Genomic DNA, 19,717 nt, shown 5'->3' on the forward strand with positions numbered 1-19,717 from the left:
TTTTAAAATAAATTATAGTAGCTTGATTTGCAAATTGATCAGCTAGATCAGAAATTATAAACAGGGTAGTTTTTGTGGTAAAGACATGGTGCCCAAAGAAAAGTTGTTACTCTTGAGCAGTGCATTAGGGGACAGAATAAAGGATCAAAGAACAATTTTCTAAATGCTTAAACACCACTGGCACAGTGGTAAATGTTGGCATGGTGTCATAGGCACTGACTGCATGGGTGCTCCAGAGCTGGAGCAGCCACGGGAAAAAAAATGTTGGGTGCTTAACACCCACCGGCAGCCCCCCATCAATGCCTCCCCCAACCCCTCCTGCCTGCTGGAGGCCCTGCTGATCAGCGCCTCCACCCCCTCACCCCCCCAGCACCTCCTGCCTACCGTGGATCAGTTGCTCCATGGTGTGCAGGCGCTGGGGGGGGAGCAGGGAGGAGCGAGGGTGGAGCGCACTCGAGGGAGGAGGTGGGAAGAGGCAGGGCAGGGGTGGGAAAAGGCAAGGACCCTTGGGGAAGAGGTGGAGTAGGAATGGGGCCTGGGACGGAGCCGGGGTTGGGGGGCACCCACGGCACATTAGAAAGTCAGCACCTGTGCATGGTGTGAGTATTGCCTAAATTTCCGAAAAACAATCCTATTACAGAATCACTGTTTAGAGGAGATGGTCATTGAAAGAATCTACAGTATTCCCATTTCTGTTTATACATAAGAAAACTGTGATAAAAATATCAGATAAAAATACCTTTTAAGTACTATTTACTGTAATAGGTAATATGTGAATACAAAATAGAATTGCTGAAGTTTTCTACAAATGGTAATGACTTGATCCTCATTTAATATTTTGTTACTTTTTTCTATGTAGAATTTGATCGTCACGAAATCCAGATATATGAGGAGGTAGCCAAAATGCCTCCTTTTCAGAGGAAGACATTGGTCTTAATAGGGGCCCAGGGAGTGGGTCGAAGAAGTTTGAAAAACAGATTTATAGTATTGAATCCCATTAGGTTTGGAACTACAGTGCCGTGTAAGTTATCAACACTCCCACTGTCAGATCCTTTTGAAGCCTGTAATTCATGTGGAAAATTTTACTCTAATCTGAAGCTTGTTGTAGTGACTCAATCTGGGAGTAATAATTGTGGGTTGAAAACTTTGACTGGAGAATGAAATATGTTTTCAATCTCCTCAATAAGTAGGAAAACCCTATTTCTGCGTTAATGACATCTAACTACCAGCCAAACTTTTGTCTGCTTATGCAGAAGACAGGAATTCCATTGCATTCATGTGCAAGTATTATTCAAGTACACCTCTACCTCGATATAACGCAACCCGATATAACGCGGTAAAGCAGTGCTCCGAGGGGGCGGGGCTGTGCACTCCAGTGGATCAAAGCAAGTTCAATATAACGCGGTTTCACCTATAAGACGGTAAGATTTTTTGGCTCCTGAGGACAGCGTTATATCAAGGTAGAGGTGTATATCTATTTTGGGGTTTTCCTATAGTTCAGATTATCCTCACTATCTGAATGCTTCTTCAAATTCCGGATAAATTTTAATAATGAACATTTACTAGAATTTTGCTTGGAAACTCATTTTATTGTTTAAATGAACTCTTTATCTTTCTCTGTATGTGAAACTAAAACTTCATATGAAAATTTTAGTTCATGGATTTAACCCATAGTATCCTAGGGATTAATAAACTATGAACTCTATTTTATTGGTTGTTAATGTTATAAACTGAGGGATGAGAGGCCAGTTAATGTAATTTCTTCCTACTTCTTCCAACACCAGCCCTTTTTCCCCTCTCTGCTTTGGTCTTTCTTCCTTTTAGCTGCTGAAAGAGCCGCCCCTTCCTGCACTATAAGAATTTTCTCCTACCTCGCACTTTCTGAAAGAACCCCTTCCTTCCTGTCTGCCAGACCACCCCTCTGGCTGACCTCTGAGCACAGAACAGTTTCCTTGCTCCATACCCATTATGCCCAGCCATTTCTAAGAGCCATCTGTTCTCTTCTGCCTCATAGTGTGTGGCAAAGAATGGGACTGGCAGTAATGGGGATGTGGGCAAGTCTGAAAGACAAGCCAGGAGTGTCTTGTAACTGAGGCGGGGAAACCGGATAGCCCTAGGAGTCCTAATCTCTTTCCTGTATCCGTAATCTGTAATGCTCACCAAACCCCCAAACTGGTCCATGCCCCTAGAATCAGTGTGCATATCTGGTAGCATAATCTGTCCAAAGGAACCTATGCTGGGAAACAGGTTAATAATCCACGTAGGCAAAGGGTAATGCACAACATGACATTAACAATAAATTGTCTAAAAATTAACAAATTATAGGTTTCTGTAAAATGTCATAACTGCAGATAAGTAATAAATGAAATCTCACAATTAGTATATGTGCCAACATTATTATTTGTTTATTTATTGTTTAAATCTATTTAGAGCACTTTTGGCCACTTGAATAGGAATGTCACAGAACTCAGAGAAGAAGTGGTCCATGTGTCAAAGATCTGACAACCTAAATAGACAAGGCAAATTACCAAGCAGTAAATCAGTAACATATAAACAAAACATGTAAAGTTAAATACTATTTAATCAAGCTACCATAATAACTTATTTGGAGATTCATATAAGTACATATACAGTAATATTAGTGTATGTCTGTACACATGCATGCATAGGTGTGTGAGTATGTGGATATAAATGATGTACACTTAAAACTGCTTTCATATGCAGAACTACACCTAAATAAATAAATACACCTCTACCCCGATATAACGCGACCCGATGTAACATGAATTCGGATATAACGCGGTAAAGCAGTGCTCCGGGGGGGCGGGGCTGCACACTCCGGTGGATCAAAGCAAGTTCGATATAACGGGGTTTCACCTATAATGCGGCAAGATTTTTTGGCTCCCGAGGACAGCGTTATATCGGGGTAGAGGTGTATATACATATTCCTACTTGGAGATAGGAATGGTCTCAGAAAGGCTTCACAGTTTCTATAACTGAACAGTAAAATGTTTTCAGATTTTTCATTAAATATTTTATTCTCTTTATCAAGGTTGTGTTGTCCCTCAAATATTGTCAGTATTGATCCCCACTTTTTAGATGTGTATTATCAATATTGATCCCCACTCTTGGGATGTGTATGTGCATACCGTCTGGCATTGGGTTGGAATCCTCTGGATTCTATAGATTTGGATTCTGTGCGAAGTCTACCTTCCCTCCTCTGCAGAGTTCATAATATCTATTTTGGATATGAAGTCTGCCATTGCTCATGATCCAAATGCCATTTCAAACTCCTCAGATACCCTATCTAGTCCATCTAGGTTTTTATACCATACTCATCACTGTGGTATCTGATGCATCGTAAGAAGCTGGTGAGACTTGTGGTTTTCTATAATAATGAAGATGACAATGATGAAAACTACTTAACTATAATAAAACACATTTAATATTTTATTATTCATTTGTATAACAATATCACATTCAGGATCAGGGCTCCATTGTACTATGTGCTGTACAGAACAAAAAGGAGTTGTGGAGGGACCACCAGAGAAGCTATAAAAAGAACATGCATTTATGTAGGGAAATTTTGAGCACAGCTAGATGGTTTTAGTTGTCAATTTTTAAAAAAATGCTATTATAAGAAATAAATAAGACAAATATTAGAAGCTTCTACTGGCCAACTGCTTAATTACTATCACTTGAAAATTTACCGTAGGCTTTACAATAGAAGTGGGTCTTAAAGGAGGAATGGGTTAGTGTTTTTCTACAGCTTTTCCATTTCCACACTGTGTGTCTCAGAGAGAGAGAGAGAGAGGGAGAAATAAATGAGTGTTGTGGGATCAGCTGGAAAGAGCCTAAATCTCATTGAAAGTCAGTGGGACTTAGGCACCTAAGTATCTAAGTCATCTTTGAAAATGGGTCTTAGGTGGTGTTGAAAATCTTACACACTAGTGATTGAAGAGGCATAATGAATTTGGGATATGGAATGGTGAAGGTGAGGGAATAAATGAATGAAAGGGTAGATGAAATGAGGGAGGGAAGAGAGTAAGGGCAGAGGGAATGGGTTTGGGAGGAATTATGCTCGTAAGTTTTGAACATGAGCTTGGACAGTGGTTTGTTCCACACACAGAAAAGACCCATATTATATGTACATGGCAAGCCAATCAATCTTCAGATATCTTGAGGTTTTTTATATCCAGTGATTTGTCAAAAATTTGTGTTTAGTTACTTCACGAAAGCCAAGGGATGATGAAAAAGATGGGCAAGCATACAGATTTGTGTCACGAGTTGAAATGGAGGCAGATATTAAAGCTGGCAGATACTTAGAACATGGAGAGTATGAAGGAAACCTTTATGGCACCAAAATAGATTCCATTCTTGAAGTGGTTCAGACTGGAAGGACGTGCATCTTGGATGTGAACCCACAGGTATGTAATGTGTCATGTACCCTAAGATGAATATCAGAGTGTTGAAGAGCTATGTTTTAAGTTTGAAGACTTTTAAGCTAGTCTTGAGTCCTACAATACCATGGAAGACTCTCAAGTTAGTTTGGATTTTTGAAATTTCAAGGTGGAAGAGATCAGGAATGTGCAAAGGCAGTTCAGGCCTGTAACAGAGAGTGTTTTGCATTGCTGATCAGTAACCCATTTGACCAATGTAAGAGTGATGTTGAACATTTCAAAGGGGAGTTTCATACCATCCTTTGGCGAGGTAGCACTTTGAGGATGGGATAGGATTGTCTTGTTATTTTGTTAATGGTACCAGATTAAAATTGCAGTACTTCACTGATTAGTGACTTATTCTCATTTTTAACTAATTCAATTTAGTGTTTTGGGGTTTTTTGCTTTTGTTTGTTTTTGTGTGTTTTCTTGTCTCTAGGCCTTGAAAGTATTGAGGACTTCAGAGTTTATGCCCTATGTAGTGTTTATTGCTGCTCCAGAGTTAGAGACTCTGCGTGCTATGCATAAGGCTGTGGTGGATGCTGGAATTACAACCAAACTTCTAACAGTAAGCAAATTCTTCCATATATAGTTTCCTTTTCACAGGATTTTCTTAAACCTTTTTCCTTTTCAAGAAGTTCTTTGTAACACATGTGAGTGTAATGTCTTGCTGAGGAAGGTTAGGCAAGGTTTATGTTAGATTACATAATACAGAGTAATTTAAACTGATCATATACTACTAACACTAGTTGTTATGTTCTGACATGATTTGCTAGATTTTTAAATAAAAGTAATTAATTTATTAAGGTGGCACCCCCTATAATTTGGATTACCTAATTCTTTCGGTTATAAAGGAATCTTACAACCTTTCTTTGGGATGTTCTCACACCTCCACTGTTTGCAGCAGACCTTTGATATTTGAGAGGGAGAATCTTTTCAGGCTGCAAAGGTAGCTTTTCTTTGTCCCATGAAGTTCCATTGAGATTTGACTAAAATATAAATGATTTAAAAATCAAAATGGTCCTTCTCTCACTTGTGTTCCTTGGAAAGATTTTGAGAGCCTGTCAGTCACTGAACAGGCTTGTGCTGCTGCTACCACAGCAGCAGCACATACTGCGCTGCGAACATCTGGGAGCTGCTGGGAGCAGGGGAGAGGGGAGATGTTGGAAAGCCAAGCTGGGTTCCTCTGACCCTGTAAATTACCTGGCTGCAACACATGGAGCCAAGTGGTCCCATAGACTAGGAGCTCCCCTAACTCCCTGGGGAGAGGAGGGGGAAGGGGAGAGAATATGAACTGTGCTTCATCAAGCCATCCCATAGACCAAGCACATGATACCAATCCACCCTCTGGGTCAACACATTGGGCAGGAACTCCCCCAACTTCAGCAGCATGAGGGAGAGAGCTGGGCTGGGGTCCTCCTTGGATCCACCATCTGAAACCAGTAACCCATTTCTTCCCCTGTCCTGTATGAGAAAACAGCCTTCTCCTGCTGCCAGTTGATGTTCTTAGTCCTGTAAGTAGCTCTAGTAGAAGCAATCTCTGTTGTAATACCAAAGGTTGAAATCCTACTGATTCATGATTGTGGTAGGATATTGTTACATTTGCACATAAAATAATTAGTTTTTACCTTTTTCTTTTTAAAATTGAAAAACAGGTTGCATGTAAATCTGGCATTTCCTGACTTTCAAGTGTTTGACTTTGCAACCTAAAGAATGTTCTTTTAATGTGTTTTTGTTGTGATTTTTATATATGTATGTATACAGTGTGTGTGTGTGTGTGTGTATTTTACACACAGACAGAAAGTGTGTATTCATTCAATATTATCTGTTTATGCAGCCACTTCTGAGTAAATGGGTGCATTTGGATGGTTGAATCTGCTTTGCATGCTAGTGGATTATTTTAAATCTCTTCTAATATAACAAGCAATTGCAAATTTCCCTACTGCTTTTGGCTGTTTTGGTGCTAAATTAGCATTCCTCCTTTAGAAAAGAGGAACGTAAGACTGGCCATATTGGATCAGACCAATGGTCCATCTAGCTCAGTATCCTGTCTTCCAACAGCAGCCAATGCAGGTGCTTCAGAGGGAATGAACAGATTTCCTCAGGGTAATTAGTGAGTGATCCATCCTGTCTTCCACTCCCAGCTTCTGGCAGTCAGAGGCTAGGGACACCCAGAGCATGGGGTTGCATCTCGGACCATATTGGCTAATAGCCATTGATGGAGCTATCCTCTATGAACTTAACTAATTATTTTTTTGAATCCAGTTATAGTTTTGACCTTCACAACATCCACGGGCAATGAGTTTCACAAGTTTGACTTTGTGTTGTATGAAGAAGTAGTTTCTTTTGTTTGTTTTAAACCTCCTGCCTATTAATTTCTCTGGCTGACCCCTAATTCTTGTGTTATGTGAAGTGGAAAATAAACTTCCTTATTCACTTTCTCCACATTATTCACATTTTTATAGATCTGTCATATCCCCCCTTAGTTGTCTCTTTTCTAAACTGAAACTTCTCAATCTTTTTAATCTCTTCTCATATGAAAGCTGTTCCATATCTTTAATCATTTTTGTTGCCCTTCTGTGTACCTTTTCCAATTCTAATATAACTTTTTGAGATGGGACAACCAGAATTGCATGCAATATTCAAGATGTGGGCATAGCATGGATATACACCTCTACCCCGATATACCGTGGCCCGAAATAACATGAATTCGGATATAACACAGTAAAGCAGCGCTCGGGGGGGGGGGGGGGGGGGCTGCGCACTCTGGCGGATCAAAGCAAGTTCGATATAACGCGGTTTCACCTATAACGCAGTAAGATTTTTTGACTCCCAAGGACAGCGTTATATCGAGGTAGAGGTGTATATAGTGGCATTATGATATCTACTGTCTTATTATCTATCCCTTTCCTAATGGTTACTAACATTCTGTTAGCTTTTTTGACGGCCACTGCACATTCAGCAGATGTTTTCAGAGAACTTTCCACAGTGACTCCAAAATCTTTTTCTTCAGTGGTAATTTAGATTCCATCGTTTTGTATGTATAGTTGGAATTATGTTTTCTAATATGCATTACTTTGCATTGATCAGCTTTAGAATTTCATCTGCCATTTTGTTGCCCTGTCACCCAGTCTTGATATCCTTTTGTAACTCTTTGCAGTCTGCTTTGGACTTAACTATCTTGAGTAATTTTTTATCATCTGCAATCTTTGCCACCTCTGTTTAACCCTTTTTCTAGATCATTTATGAATATTTTGAACAGCACTGGTTCCAGTACAGATCCCGTGGGGACACCTCTGTTTACCTCTCTCTATTCTGAAAATTGACCATTTATCCTACCCTTTGTTTCCTGTCTTTTAAACAGTTACTAATCTATAAGAGGGCTGCTCCTCTTAGCCCATGATTCCTTACTTTGCTTAAGAGCCTTTGGTGAGGACCTTGTCAAAGGCTTTCTGAAAATCCAAGTATACTATGTCCTCATCACTTTTGTCCATATTTGTCGACCTCCCTCAAAGAATTCTAATAGCTTGGTGAGGCATGATTTCTCTTTACTCTTCCCCAACGTATTGAGTTTATCTATGCATCTCATAATTCTGTTCTTGACTATAATTTCAACCAGTTTGCCTCGTACTGAAGTTAGGTTTACCAGCCTGTAATTGCCAAGATCACCTCTGGAGGCTTTTTTAAAAATTGGTGTCACATTAGGTATCCTCTAGTCATCTGGTACAGAAGCTGATTTAAGTTATAGGTTACATACCCCAGTTAGTCGTTCTGCAATTTCATATTTGAGTTCCTTCAGAACTCTTCGGTGAATACCATCTGGTCCTGGTGACTTGTTACTGTTTAATTTACCAATTTGTTCCAAAATCACCTCTAATGACACCTCAATCTGGGACATTTTCTCAGATTTGTCACCTAGAAAGAATGGCTCAGGTGTGGGACTCTCCTTCACAGCCTCTGCAGTGAAGACCGATGCAAATAATTCATTTAGCTTCTCCACGATTGCCTTATCTTCCTTGCTGTTAGTTTTTGAGTCTTTTACTAGTTGCTCTTCAAATTCTGCCTAATTATATTTTTACACTTGATTTGCCAGAGTTTAAGTTCCTTTCTATTTTCATCACTAGGATTTGACTTCCAATTTTGAAAGGATGCCTTTTTGCCTCTAACCGCTTCTTTTACTTTGTTGTTTAGCCATGGTGGCTCTTTTTTGGTCCTCTTACTATGTTTCTTAATTTGGGCTATACATTGAAGTTTACCCTTTACTGTGATGTTTTTAAAAAGTTTACATGCAGCTTGCAGACATTTCACCTTTTTACTGTACCTTTTAATTTCCATTTATTTAGCTTCCTCATTTTTGTGTAGTTCCCCTTTCAGAAGCTAAATGCTACTGTGGGAGGCTTCTTTGGTATTCTACTCTCTTTCCCCCCCCCCGGATGTTAAATTTAGTTCTGTTATGGTCGCTATTACCAAGTGGTTCAGTATATTCACCTCTTGGACCAGATCCTTTGCTCCACTTAGGGCTAAATCAAGAATTGCCTCTCCCCTTGTGGGTTCCAGGACTAGCTGCTCCAAGAAGCAGTCATTTATCTCTTCATCCTGTCCTGAGGTGACATGTAGCCAGTCAATACGGAGATAGTCCCTCGTTATTACTGAGTTTTCTATGGGCCTTTAAATACTTATTTTTACGGAAGACAACATGGGAGCAAACCAATCAGTAACTGCAGGTTTTGTTTAATTGGCTGTATTCAAAAGTGACTTCTCATTTGACACTCACATCTTGGTAGTGCTGTATGTGGGAAATCCAGTATTGATAGAGTGCAAAACAAAGGTGGAATTTCTTCTCTGGGATGCTGAACGACAGTTTTATAATGACGTTTAAAAACCTTATACTTCAGATATAGAATGTCCTCATCAGCAGTCTTGGAACAGTCGTCACACACCTCAACATCTCAGAGATAAAATGATGCAGTGCAGGCCCACAAGTGGGAGGATGTGAACAGATGAAAAGATTGGGTGAAATGCAGACCAAAATAACAAGGAATGCCAGCACTTATTCTTTGATACTGGAAGGTGCAATTATAAAACTCATGCCTCAAGATTCTTGTTTTGGTGGCAGTATCGGTTTGAAAATTAAGTATATTTAGGGCCAAATAAAACTGCCTGCTCAAATTGTTCCTGAAAATATTACCTCCACACTCATAGCACCCATCAGTTCCACATACAAAATAAATAGCTGCAGTAAAAGGCCTCTTTGGGCAGATAGGCACCAGCTGATCAGAGCATTTAAGTATGTACGTAAGTTTGAGCACATGCTTATGTGCTTTGGTGAATTGGGGCTGGTATACACCTTTCAAATTTAGCAGATTTTGAAAGTTTTGCTCTTACTGTTATCCAAATTACATTAAGCCTACCTTCTTCCATCTCCATCAAATATTTTAAACTTTACTTCCAAGTATTTGTAGTAAATGAAAGCTTTTGTTCAATATTGCAATTAAACCTAGTAAAATTCAGTTGCACTACCTGACAAACTGATGTTACTAATTGTTACATTCATTCATTTATCTTTGTTTGAACTTGTAATGAACTGCTAATGTCACAATTTTTAATTAGTCTCCAAATCTTTTCAACAGGACACTGATTTGAAAAAAACAGTTGATGAAAGTGCACGGATTCAGAGAGCATACAACCACTATTTTGATCTCATCATTGTAAATGACAATCTAGACAAAGCCTTTGAGAAGCTACAGACTGCTATAGAGAAATTGAGGTTGGAGCAACAATGGGTCCCAATTAGTTGGGTATACTGACAGATTTTTGAAGATGGGCTTAGCTAACAAATGAAAATAGCTGCAACAAACATTCTCAGAAGACCTTCTTTAGAGATGGAAGATACCTGCAGCACCCTTGCATTTTTACTCTGTGTATATTCAGATGATAGTACACTATTCTGAGTTTTTATATAACATATTGAAGGAAAAGTGTACTTAAATATGTAATTTATTTTAATTTTTCTAACTTTTTACAGATAACCTTTCTATTCATGTCACGTGAAGGAAATGCGTTGAAGCATTTTTATATGTTTTAATTTAGTACCTTTGCCTTTTTCATCTAAACTTTCAAGTCATTCACTTTAACATTTACATTTTGGTCTTACATTTTCACTGTGATAAGGAAGGATACTTGAAACAATTTTTGTAAAACTCTTGTTCAAGTTAGTGTTCATCTGGTCAAAGGTCAGTTATTAGGAGAAAACACTAATCCTTTTCCTAATAGGCACCTTTAAATTATTTTTTTATGGGAGCAAAATTTTAAATATTAAAGCAGCAACCAGCACTGCTTTGCTACATTGCTCTGACATCTTTCTGCTCAATGTTTATACATTTTTGCAGTTTCATGGTTTCTTGTTGTCTATTTTGATTTAGACAGATGTACTGTAGACTTCCCCTCTGTGTACCATTAAAAAACAATAATGTAAAACAATACCTTGCACTCTACTTATTAGGCTGTTCTTGGGAGAAAACCTTTTAGCCCATTACAGTTGAAGTACTGATGTCAGAAAGGTTGTATGTAATGTAAATCATCGTAGTTAGGATCATGGTGAAGTAGCCCGAGAAGAGAGCCTTATATTGCAGAGCCTTACAATGAGGCTGTGTGTGTAGGACTATTTATTCACATTTGTGAAAACACATTGCTAAAGAAACCTGCTTTTTTATTGAGACGTTCGGTATTTGTATATTGATCTATGAATTGAGTTCATGTGATATTTAGCTGGCTCTTATTTTACATTTTGGAATATTGTGAGTGATCAGCTGTTGTGTTTTGTGAAATGTGATGTAATGAGATTTTTGTGCTATTTGTTATATTGTGTTTAAACTGCATTCTTCATTGAATAGCTTGTGAAATTTGAAAGTTATTGTCAGATGCTAAAAATCAATGTTATTTATATTTTGTTTTATAACATGATTTTTTTGTGTTTCGAGATGAAATAATTCTCCATTCAGTAGACTCACTGGCATAATTTCTATTATCTCCAAGTTCATATTGATTCATATTTTCAAGACTTTTACTAATATAAATTTTCCTTAACAAGTATAAAATGAAAATACAAATTGTCACTAAGAAAAACTTTTCTTGTGACCATATTTTATATTACACTAGCTCTTGTATATAGTCACATTTCTTCATCAGTTTCCAGCTTTATGAGCCTAAATTACAGTCATCTGTCCACTTAATTTATTTTCTATCTGGTGACAGGCACCTGTCTTCTGAAGTTTTTTTCCATGCCAAAGCATATTACAGAGAATGCCAACAAAAAGAGGACTTCTGCTGAATTCTCTTTCTGATGAAAAACCCAAAAGAGTAGATACACTTAAAAACAATAGTGTGCCCTTGGGCTTTTAAAGGTTTTTGATTATGTACACAAGAAAACAGGGTTCAGGTACTTTTATGTAGTTACTTTATACAAAGAAACCATGAGTCTCAAAAGTTATATTATAGACAATTAAAAAACCGCTAAAATATTTTTCGAAGATTCCAGTCTATTTTGTAAATGTTATACAAAATCTTGCATAGCCTTGGTCTTCTCTGTGGCTCTTGGTATTGAGATTTCAGTTTTTTAAAGTGAGTCTGAAACTTTTAAGGAAAACTTGTATCAGTACTTTGTTTTTATTCTGTTATATTCTGCAAAGTATATATGGGTTTGTTTCTTTTCTTTTTAAAAGTTTGATAGATTTCATAATATGTGGTACCAGCATGACACTTTTCTATTTAGTACTCTCAGGAGACTAGGTTCTATGATGTTACTGCTCTAACGGTACTTTGAGGAATAGATCTATTGTATCCAACAAATAGCAGAGCCTTTGCTTGAATATTTTAAAGATTCAATCTTGGTACTGTAGGACTTTATAGCTATGATTGATCTATCAGTGTCCTTGTTGTACACTATGTAATAGGAGATAAATGTGTGCTGTATGTGGGAAATGTTATCTAGACAGATACTACGCCTTTCATTATGAGTTAGGAATGACTAACTCCTGAACTGTGATGCCAAAAGTGGGTTGAGCTAGCTCCTACCTAACGAGTGAAATTAGAAGATTTTACTTTCCACACTGTAGTGTCGTATATTGCAAATTTCACTTACTCTGCAGCTTTGTCAGAGGGTATTTCACCAAATGGAAATGTAGGCGCCAAGGTCTAGTCAGAAAACTACTGTACTACTTCCAGTACCATCATAGAACTAGGACTGTCAAAAGGGACAGTGTGTTGGTGTTTTGTGCTGGGGCCTAGGCCCTCCTGTGTTCAGTAGAGTGCAAAATGTGAAATTGATCACACTGGAGCCTATCCTAAGTGCCATCAGGCATGCTGTACCCTTTTAGGTATTGTCTTTAATGTAGAAGCAGCTGGGGAGTGTGATTCTGGGGCTCCCTGACAGGAAGGATTGACTGACAGGATGTATATAAGAACCTAGTGTATCAAAACCTTTATGGGGATTATCTGGATCTCTACACTTAAAGTGGTAAGCAAAATAAACTCTTTTCCAGACTTCTTTACCAAATCTTTCAAAGTTAGCGAAGTATGCTTTCCTCATTGAGGAACAGGTTAGCTGTATAAATACACCTGCTTTGGATTTAAAACAACTGTTCAGAAAACATTGGAACTTTTCTTTAAACTATAAAAAATAGGTTTTCAGCACATATGGTCACTCAAAAATTGCTGAATTTTTTCTTTTACTCTTTAAAAAAAAAATTCCTCTAGTCTGACAGCAATGAGAATTTTGAGTTCAAACTAACCTTTTAGAGAGTTGTTAAGCCATTCACCAGAGGGTTAGAGAATGAAGATGCTGTTTCCACCATAACTACGGTGATAGCTTCATCTCATAATACAAATTGATAGGAAGGGTGGTAGGCTAGAACAGTGGTTCTCAACCTTTCCAGACTATTGTACCACTTTCAAGAGTCTGATTTGTCTCGCGTACCTCAAATTTCACCTCACTTAAAAACTACTTGCTTACAAAATCAGACATAAAACAAAAGTGTCACAGCCCACTATGACTGAAAAATTGCTTACTTTCTCATTTTTACCATATAATTATAAAATAAATGGATTGGAATATAAATATTGGTTGTACTTACATTTCAGTGTGATACTTGAGCCTTGTCATTCTGGCAGGCAGTGAAGCGACAGCAACAATTAAGTTTTTCTCCACATTGAGTCTATTTCTACTCTTTGTCTTGATGGCAGTCATAACAGAAAATGAGACTTCACAAAAATATGTTGACTCAAAAGGTAACCAAACATCCAAAGCATGGTTCCCAAGGTCACTGTACTCTTTCTGTACTAAACACTAGAACTGGGTTAGTGTGGAGTCTTTAGACCTTGGTCTTAGGGTGGCTCAAGAAGATTTTCTTGCTGACTGGCAGAGAGGTTACTGCTGCTAACATCTGACCAAATGAATGGGTTTCTTACCCAGTCGAGTTGAGCTAAGTTGTGTTGAATGTTGGGGCAATATTGTTACCCTAAAATTTTAGACGCCAATTATGTTACCTACAATAGCACTTTTAATTTCTTAAAAGGGTAACCAGGTTTGTGGTCTGCCCTAAAGGAATTGCCAGGGTGTTACCAGGGGGCTTGTCTCTGACCCACAGAGGGCTCCCCAGGGCAAGCTAGTCTTGCTACCCCCTAAAAGGACACGGATACAGCCTGCCGCTCAAGGATAGACACACAAGCAGTAATTCTTCGAAAACAAAAGAATTGTTTATTTAAAAGATAAGTGGTTACAATGTATTTAATGAAGCAAGAAAGAATACATAGAATATCGTAAAAATGCAATAAAATTACATTTAAAACATCATAATTAAAGCAATGCAATTAAATAAAAGACACAGACTGCTTACAGTATTTACACACACAAAGAATACAGCAGCTTCAGTGTAACATGTATATAAAGATCCCGCACACACAAAGGTTTTTAGTCTTAGTGTTACAATCTAATCCTGTACTTAATGTAAGATATGCGGTCTCTACACATATGAGAAATCATTGTCACATAATATTTAACATAGAATCTTTGCTTAACATTAACACTTAATATTTAACATCCTGTAAGCGCTGGCCACGCGGTTACAAGAGGGGAAGGGAAGATCTCACTGCTGGACACGGGCATCCAGCTTTATTTACAGACAAACCCATACACTCTTAAATATTAAATAGAAAAGAAGATCAGACTTATACTTCTTATTAAAAATTTCCCTGTGATTCATCTATTGGTCCTTCTGATTTGTCCGAATTTAGAGAGCACAGTTTTCACAGCTTGCTGTTTCACTGCTCAGTCAGACCACGGACACAGTAGTGGCTGCTGCTCGTTTGTTGCTGCTGGTAAGATAGCTGCTGGCAGGCAGTTGCTCATTGCTACGACAGCCTTGGAATTCTGCTGCTGTAGCTGCTTTTCAGGTAGCTGCTTTCCAGGCTGTTCCGTTCTTCTTTTCAAGCAGCTTCCGTATTTCAGTTTCAGCCTGCTGGCTGAACCCACTGTAAACCCACTATTTTCAGCCTATTAGCTGGAAGCCTCCTATAGTATCAGCCTGCTGGCTGAACCCACTACAAACTCAGCCTGCTGGCTGTCAGCCTTATATACTGTTTGCTTTCTCAAGGTCAGCTCCTCTCAGCCAATCAGCTGCTAATTTTTCAGCTCCTCCCTATGCCATCATACCTATTTTTAGGTAGGAAAGCTCCTCCCCTGATGCCATCTTGGATTCTAGTCCTTTCTAAGCTCCTCCCTCTGACGCCATCTTGTTTGCTAAACTTTCCACAACCCAATTTTGAACTACGTCATCCCTGTCTCTCCCATTTTGATTAGCCATGTTGGATTTTCTAAATTTAAATTATCATTAATTTCTACTTAATTAGAGCCTTAATCTTAAAACGAACTACTATTTTATGCTAACCAAAGTGTCCTGATACTGTCACCACCTTAATTATATCAATTGGGAAAAGTGAATTTTTGCGATATTTAAACCCCGAGGTTTTTCTGTAAACCTCTATTGAGGTATTCAAGGTATTTCAGAACATTCAAAGCAAAATCTCTCGCTACAGTATGACTTGAACTCAGAGGTCAAGTGAGCAAAATGATCTACTATTATATCTTTAATTTTGCTCTGCTCAATTTCTCCTGTGCAGAAATCAGTGACGTACATGAAGCAGTGGAAAACAGGTAAAGTCTTTGTCTCCACATTTGGACTTCCAGAATTCAGTTTTCTTGATAAAAGCATTCACTTTGTCATAGAGATTCAGAATGTTAGTGTCACGGCCTTGCATGGACAAATTTAGATAATTCAGTTTGCTAAGTGTATCTGCGAGGTAGGCAAGTTGAGGTAACCACACAGTATTCTCAAAGCTTCAACTATTTCTACAAAAATACACAATGCTTCATATGCTGTCTCCCTTGTAGCAAAATCAAAGAAGCCATCCACTATTGCAGAAGATCTGATTCTGCCTGCCGCTGTGGCGCTTGCAGAAAATATGCTTGATAAAAAAGCAGTTGATACTCTCAAGAAAGGACCCTTATCAAATGACACTGTGTGTCGTAGAATTGAAGAAATGGCTGAGGAAATGAGGGAATGAATGATCAGAATGAAACGCGTGAACTTGTGTATAATTCAGACAGTTTCAGAGTATGCGTCCGAAGAAGTGGGCTGTAGTCCACAAAAGCTTATGCGCTAATAAATTTGTTAATCTCTAAGGTGCCACAAGTACTCCTGTTCTTAATTCAGACAGTGTGTCAAGTATTTTCCGTCATGAACGCAACAGTATGAAGTGAAGCAACAGTAGCTGATGTTCTGACTCCATCTCTATGCAAACAATGCAAAACAGGTGAGCATTGAGGGGCCTGGACTTGATAAAGTGACAATTTTGACACTCATTTGAAACTTCATGCAGTTAAGAACTCATCTTGTTTGATGCAACCTCTCTGTGTATGATAGAGTGCACCCACTGCCCGGAAAGATTTTCTATCCTGATCTTAGCTACAAGTCCATTCACTCTCTTGGTCATTGCAGCAGCCCTCTCAGTGCAGATGACTTTGCATGAATTCCAACTCAGAAGAAAAAGTCTGTTTAAAAATGTCCTCTCCGATTGAGTTTGCCTTTAAACTTTTGCAAAACAGTATGTGCTTGTTGATACCAATTTCAGGTTATCGAACATAAGTAATCAGCTGAGCTTCTCCACCAATATTCGTGACTCATCAAGCTGAAGGGCAAATGTTTTTGCCATTTTAAGTTTCTCTACAAGTTGAGAGAAAAATTCCTCAGCCATTTCTTCAATTCTACGACAGTGTCATTTGATAAGAGTATTTTCTTGAGAGTATCAACTGCTTTTTTAACAAGCACCACAGCAGCAGGCAGAATCAGAAATTTTGCAATAGTGTACAGCTTCTTTGATTTTGCTATAAGAAGGGAGACAGCATGTGAAGCTTCATGTGCTTTTGTAGAAATAGTTGAAGCTTTTTTCATTTTAAGCTGGCAAATCTGGAACTCAGAAACCTTTCTTTGAAAAAGTTCTACCAGTTTACTCACATGCACAGGGTGTTTTATCTTCAAATGTTGTTGCAAATATGCTAGCTTCATCCTGTTATTTAATAGACTTCTCCACAAAGGAAACACAAAGTTTGAGGTGTATCATTATTTGTAGCTGTGAATCCAAAAGCAACATATTCCTCGCAGAATTGATGGAGTTTTTGCAGTCATTTTCAATTTCTTACAAATTTCACTGTCGCCACTACCACTGCTTCCATCACCTTGTTTTAAAAATCTGTCCGTTTTTACATTGGAACTGCATACACACCATGAAAACTTCAACCTCATTAATGTGCTTGCATGCATCAGTAAATGACATAAAATGCATGTTTAATACTGTGTGTATATGCACGTTGTTACTGTATAGTATAATATAATATATAGAGAGCAGTATAAACTAGTCATTGTACAAAATTTTAGTTTGTACGGACTTCGCTAATGCTCTTTACGTAGCCTGTTGTAAAACTAGCAAATATCTAGATGAGTTGACATACCCCCTGGAAGACCTCTACGTACCCCTGGTTGAGAACCACTGGGCTAGAAGATACACAAGTTAGACTGACCTGCATAATATACAAGTAATGATGAGATGCTATGAATGCATTAAGCTTGAAAAAATGAAAATATTTCTCCTAGCATGTGCTATATTGTTAATAGTATTTTGGGGGTTTAAAATTATATCATTTCCTATTGTCCAGAAATCACTTTTGTATTTGGTTCGTCTTCTGAGTATTAAACACTTGCTCACTTTTTCCTGGACACTGAAAAGTAAAGTAGCTAAACTTTATGCTGACTAACCATAACACAACAATGGGTATGTGTGAGTAGGGTGACCAGACAGCAAGTGTGAAAAATTGGGACGAGGTGGGGGTAATAGGAGCCTATATAAGAAAAAGACCCAAAAATCGGGACTGTCCCTATAAAATCGGGACATCTGGTCACCCTATGTGTGAGTGAGTTAGAGATGTTGCTAAATTTATAAGGTACATGAATATATTAGTTTACTTTTATCTTTATAATAGTCGAATAGCTGGGAGGTGAATGTGTGCATGCGTGGATGGTAAAACAAAAAATGTTCATGTACACAATCATATTACTGATGTACCAAGACTTAATCAAAAGGAAATATTCCTGCATATGAGATGTATTGAAAACTGGCACATATATCTCTACCTGGATGGTGGTGATTATTAATAAATGTATATTTTTTAAAATATACATTTGCTCACTCTAAAAATTATTCTGTATCTGTAACTTCTATCTATATTAAGCAGTTCATGAGGTACCATAAAATTGTGTGTTATTGAGGAAATACTGAGTTCATCCTGTGAATGATAGCTTTTTGCTAGAATGCAATCAGAATGTCATGAACCACAAATTATTCCATGGCAGGATGGAAAAAAATTGATGCTTTCTTTTAAAAGATCAAAAAGAAAAAATTGGATTTTTTAATTTAAATTAAATGCCTGTTGATTTTTAAAATATCTATTTAAATTTGAAATAGACCTTAGCATAGGTCGTCAAACTTATTATCTATTAAAATAATTTAAATTAAATACAAAAATAATAAGTAGTTCATGTTTGCTGCCAACTTTTAAAGAAAATCAAACCACTGAACTGGTGGTAATCACTGGCGAAGCACCTGGAACCAAAGTCTGTTTATGGGCTAACACAGCAGTTTTGACAGCAGTAGCCTCTTCTGCAGGTGCAGAAACAATGTTTTATTTATTTCAGTTTATTCAACTAGTTCAGTTCCGTTCAGTTACTAGTTCACTCATAATTAAAAAACCAATTGGGAGTTGAAAACCAGGAAAGGTTGTTTTCTTCTTCCAACCTAGGAATAAAGACTAGGTGTCAGGATGAGATCTACTAGTTCTAAAATCTTGAAGAACAAAGTGACCAGAAACTATCAGTTCAATTCCAATTTTAAGTGCAAAACATATTTTGATAAACTTTTTTCTTAGGCGTGTAGCACATTTGATGTAGTTTTATTTAATGTTTAAAAAAATTTGGTTTTGTGCATCTTTAATTTAATTAGAATATCCATCCAAATACATCTTGAAACAAATCACAAGTAAAATAATCATCTAGTAAATAAGAAATGCCTCATTCACCATTTTCTAACATAATAAAAAATGTAAAAATTAAGAATCTGAGCAAATGTATGTTAAGATATATAATTGCTTAAACAAATATGCGTAGATATAATGTATCCTCCTGGTTAGCAAAACACACACCAGTTTAGTGTAAAGGCTATATTTAGTTGCAAATCAACATGTTTTAATGGTTACCAGCCAATAAGAATCGATCTTTCTTTAGGGAAAATAACTAAAAAGTACACATGCAAAACAGAATTAAAATAGATTATTTAAATAAAGGTTTCCTGATTGCTGATTTAAATTGCTTTGATATAAATCAATCCACCCTGTTTCATAGATGGACTAATTTAAGTAAACACCAAACTAAACTTTAATACAAATACTTTGGGTGCATAACTGCTTAGTTGATAATAGCTCTGTTCTTTAAAAGTTATATTATTGATTCAACTTAAGTTTCTAAATATTGTGACAAGCCAGAGTCTGTTTATGGTTCAGTGTGGTAAACCATAAGAGAACCTGTCAAGTTATATGTATTTTATGAAGGGCTTTTAAAATGTTCAGTATAAAATAAAAGAATGTGAAATTAGAGCAGTATCATAAATTGACACTG

General features: G+C 37.5%; 1 protein-coding gene across 5 annotated transcripts in view; it reads left to right on the forward strand.

The window, feature by feature from the left end:
• The window catches only part of PALS2 (protein associated with LIN7 2, MAGUK p55 family member), a 128,820-nt gene extending 117,376 nt beyond the window's left edge, over positions 1-11,444 (forward strand). For 4 of the 5 annotated variants that reach the window (XM_005290868.5, XM_024106787.3, XM_024106785.3 and 1 more), the window contains exons 9-12: positions 860-1,021; positions 4,225-4,427; positions 4,879-5,007; positions 10,070-11,444. In XM_005290868.5, the coding sequence (XP_005290925.1) occupies positions 860-1,021; positions 4,225-4,427; positions 4,879-5,007; positions 10,070-10,246 (671 nt within the window). In that variant the 3' untranslated portion in view covers positions 10,247-11,444. The remainder of the gene's footprint in view (positions 1-859; positions 1,022-4,224; positions 4,428-4,878; positions 5,008-10,069) is intronic. The other variant, XM_042861518.2, reaches the window with a different exon arrangement.
• Positions 11,445-19,717: the final 8,273 nt, after the last annotated feature.

Source organism: Chrysemys picta, chromosome 2, assembly GCF_011386835.1.
Source record: "Chrysemys picta bellii isolate R12L10 chromosome 2, ASM1138683v2, whole genome shotgun sequence".
NCBI classification, from domain to species: Eukaryota; Metazoa; Chordata; order Testudines; family Emydidae; genus Chrysemys; species Chrysemys picta.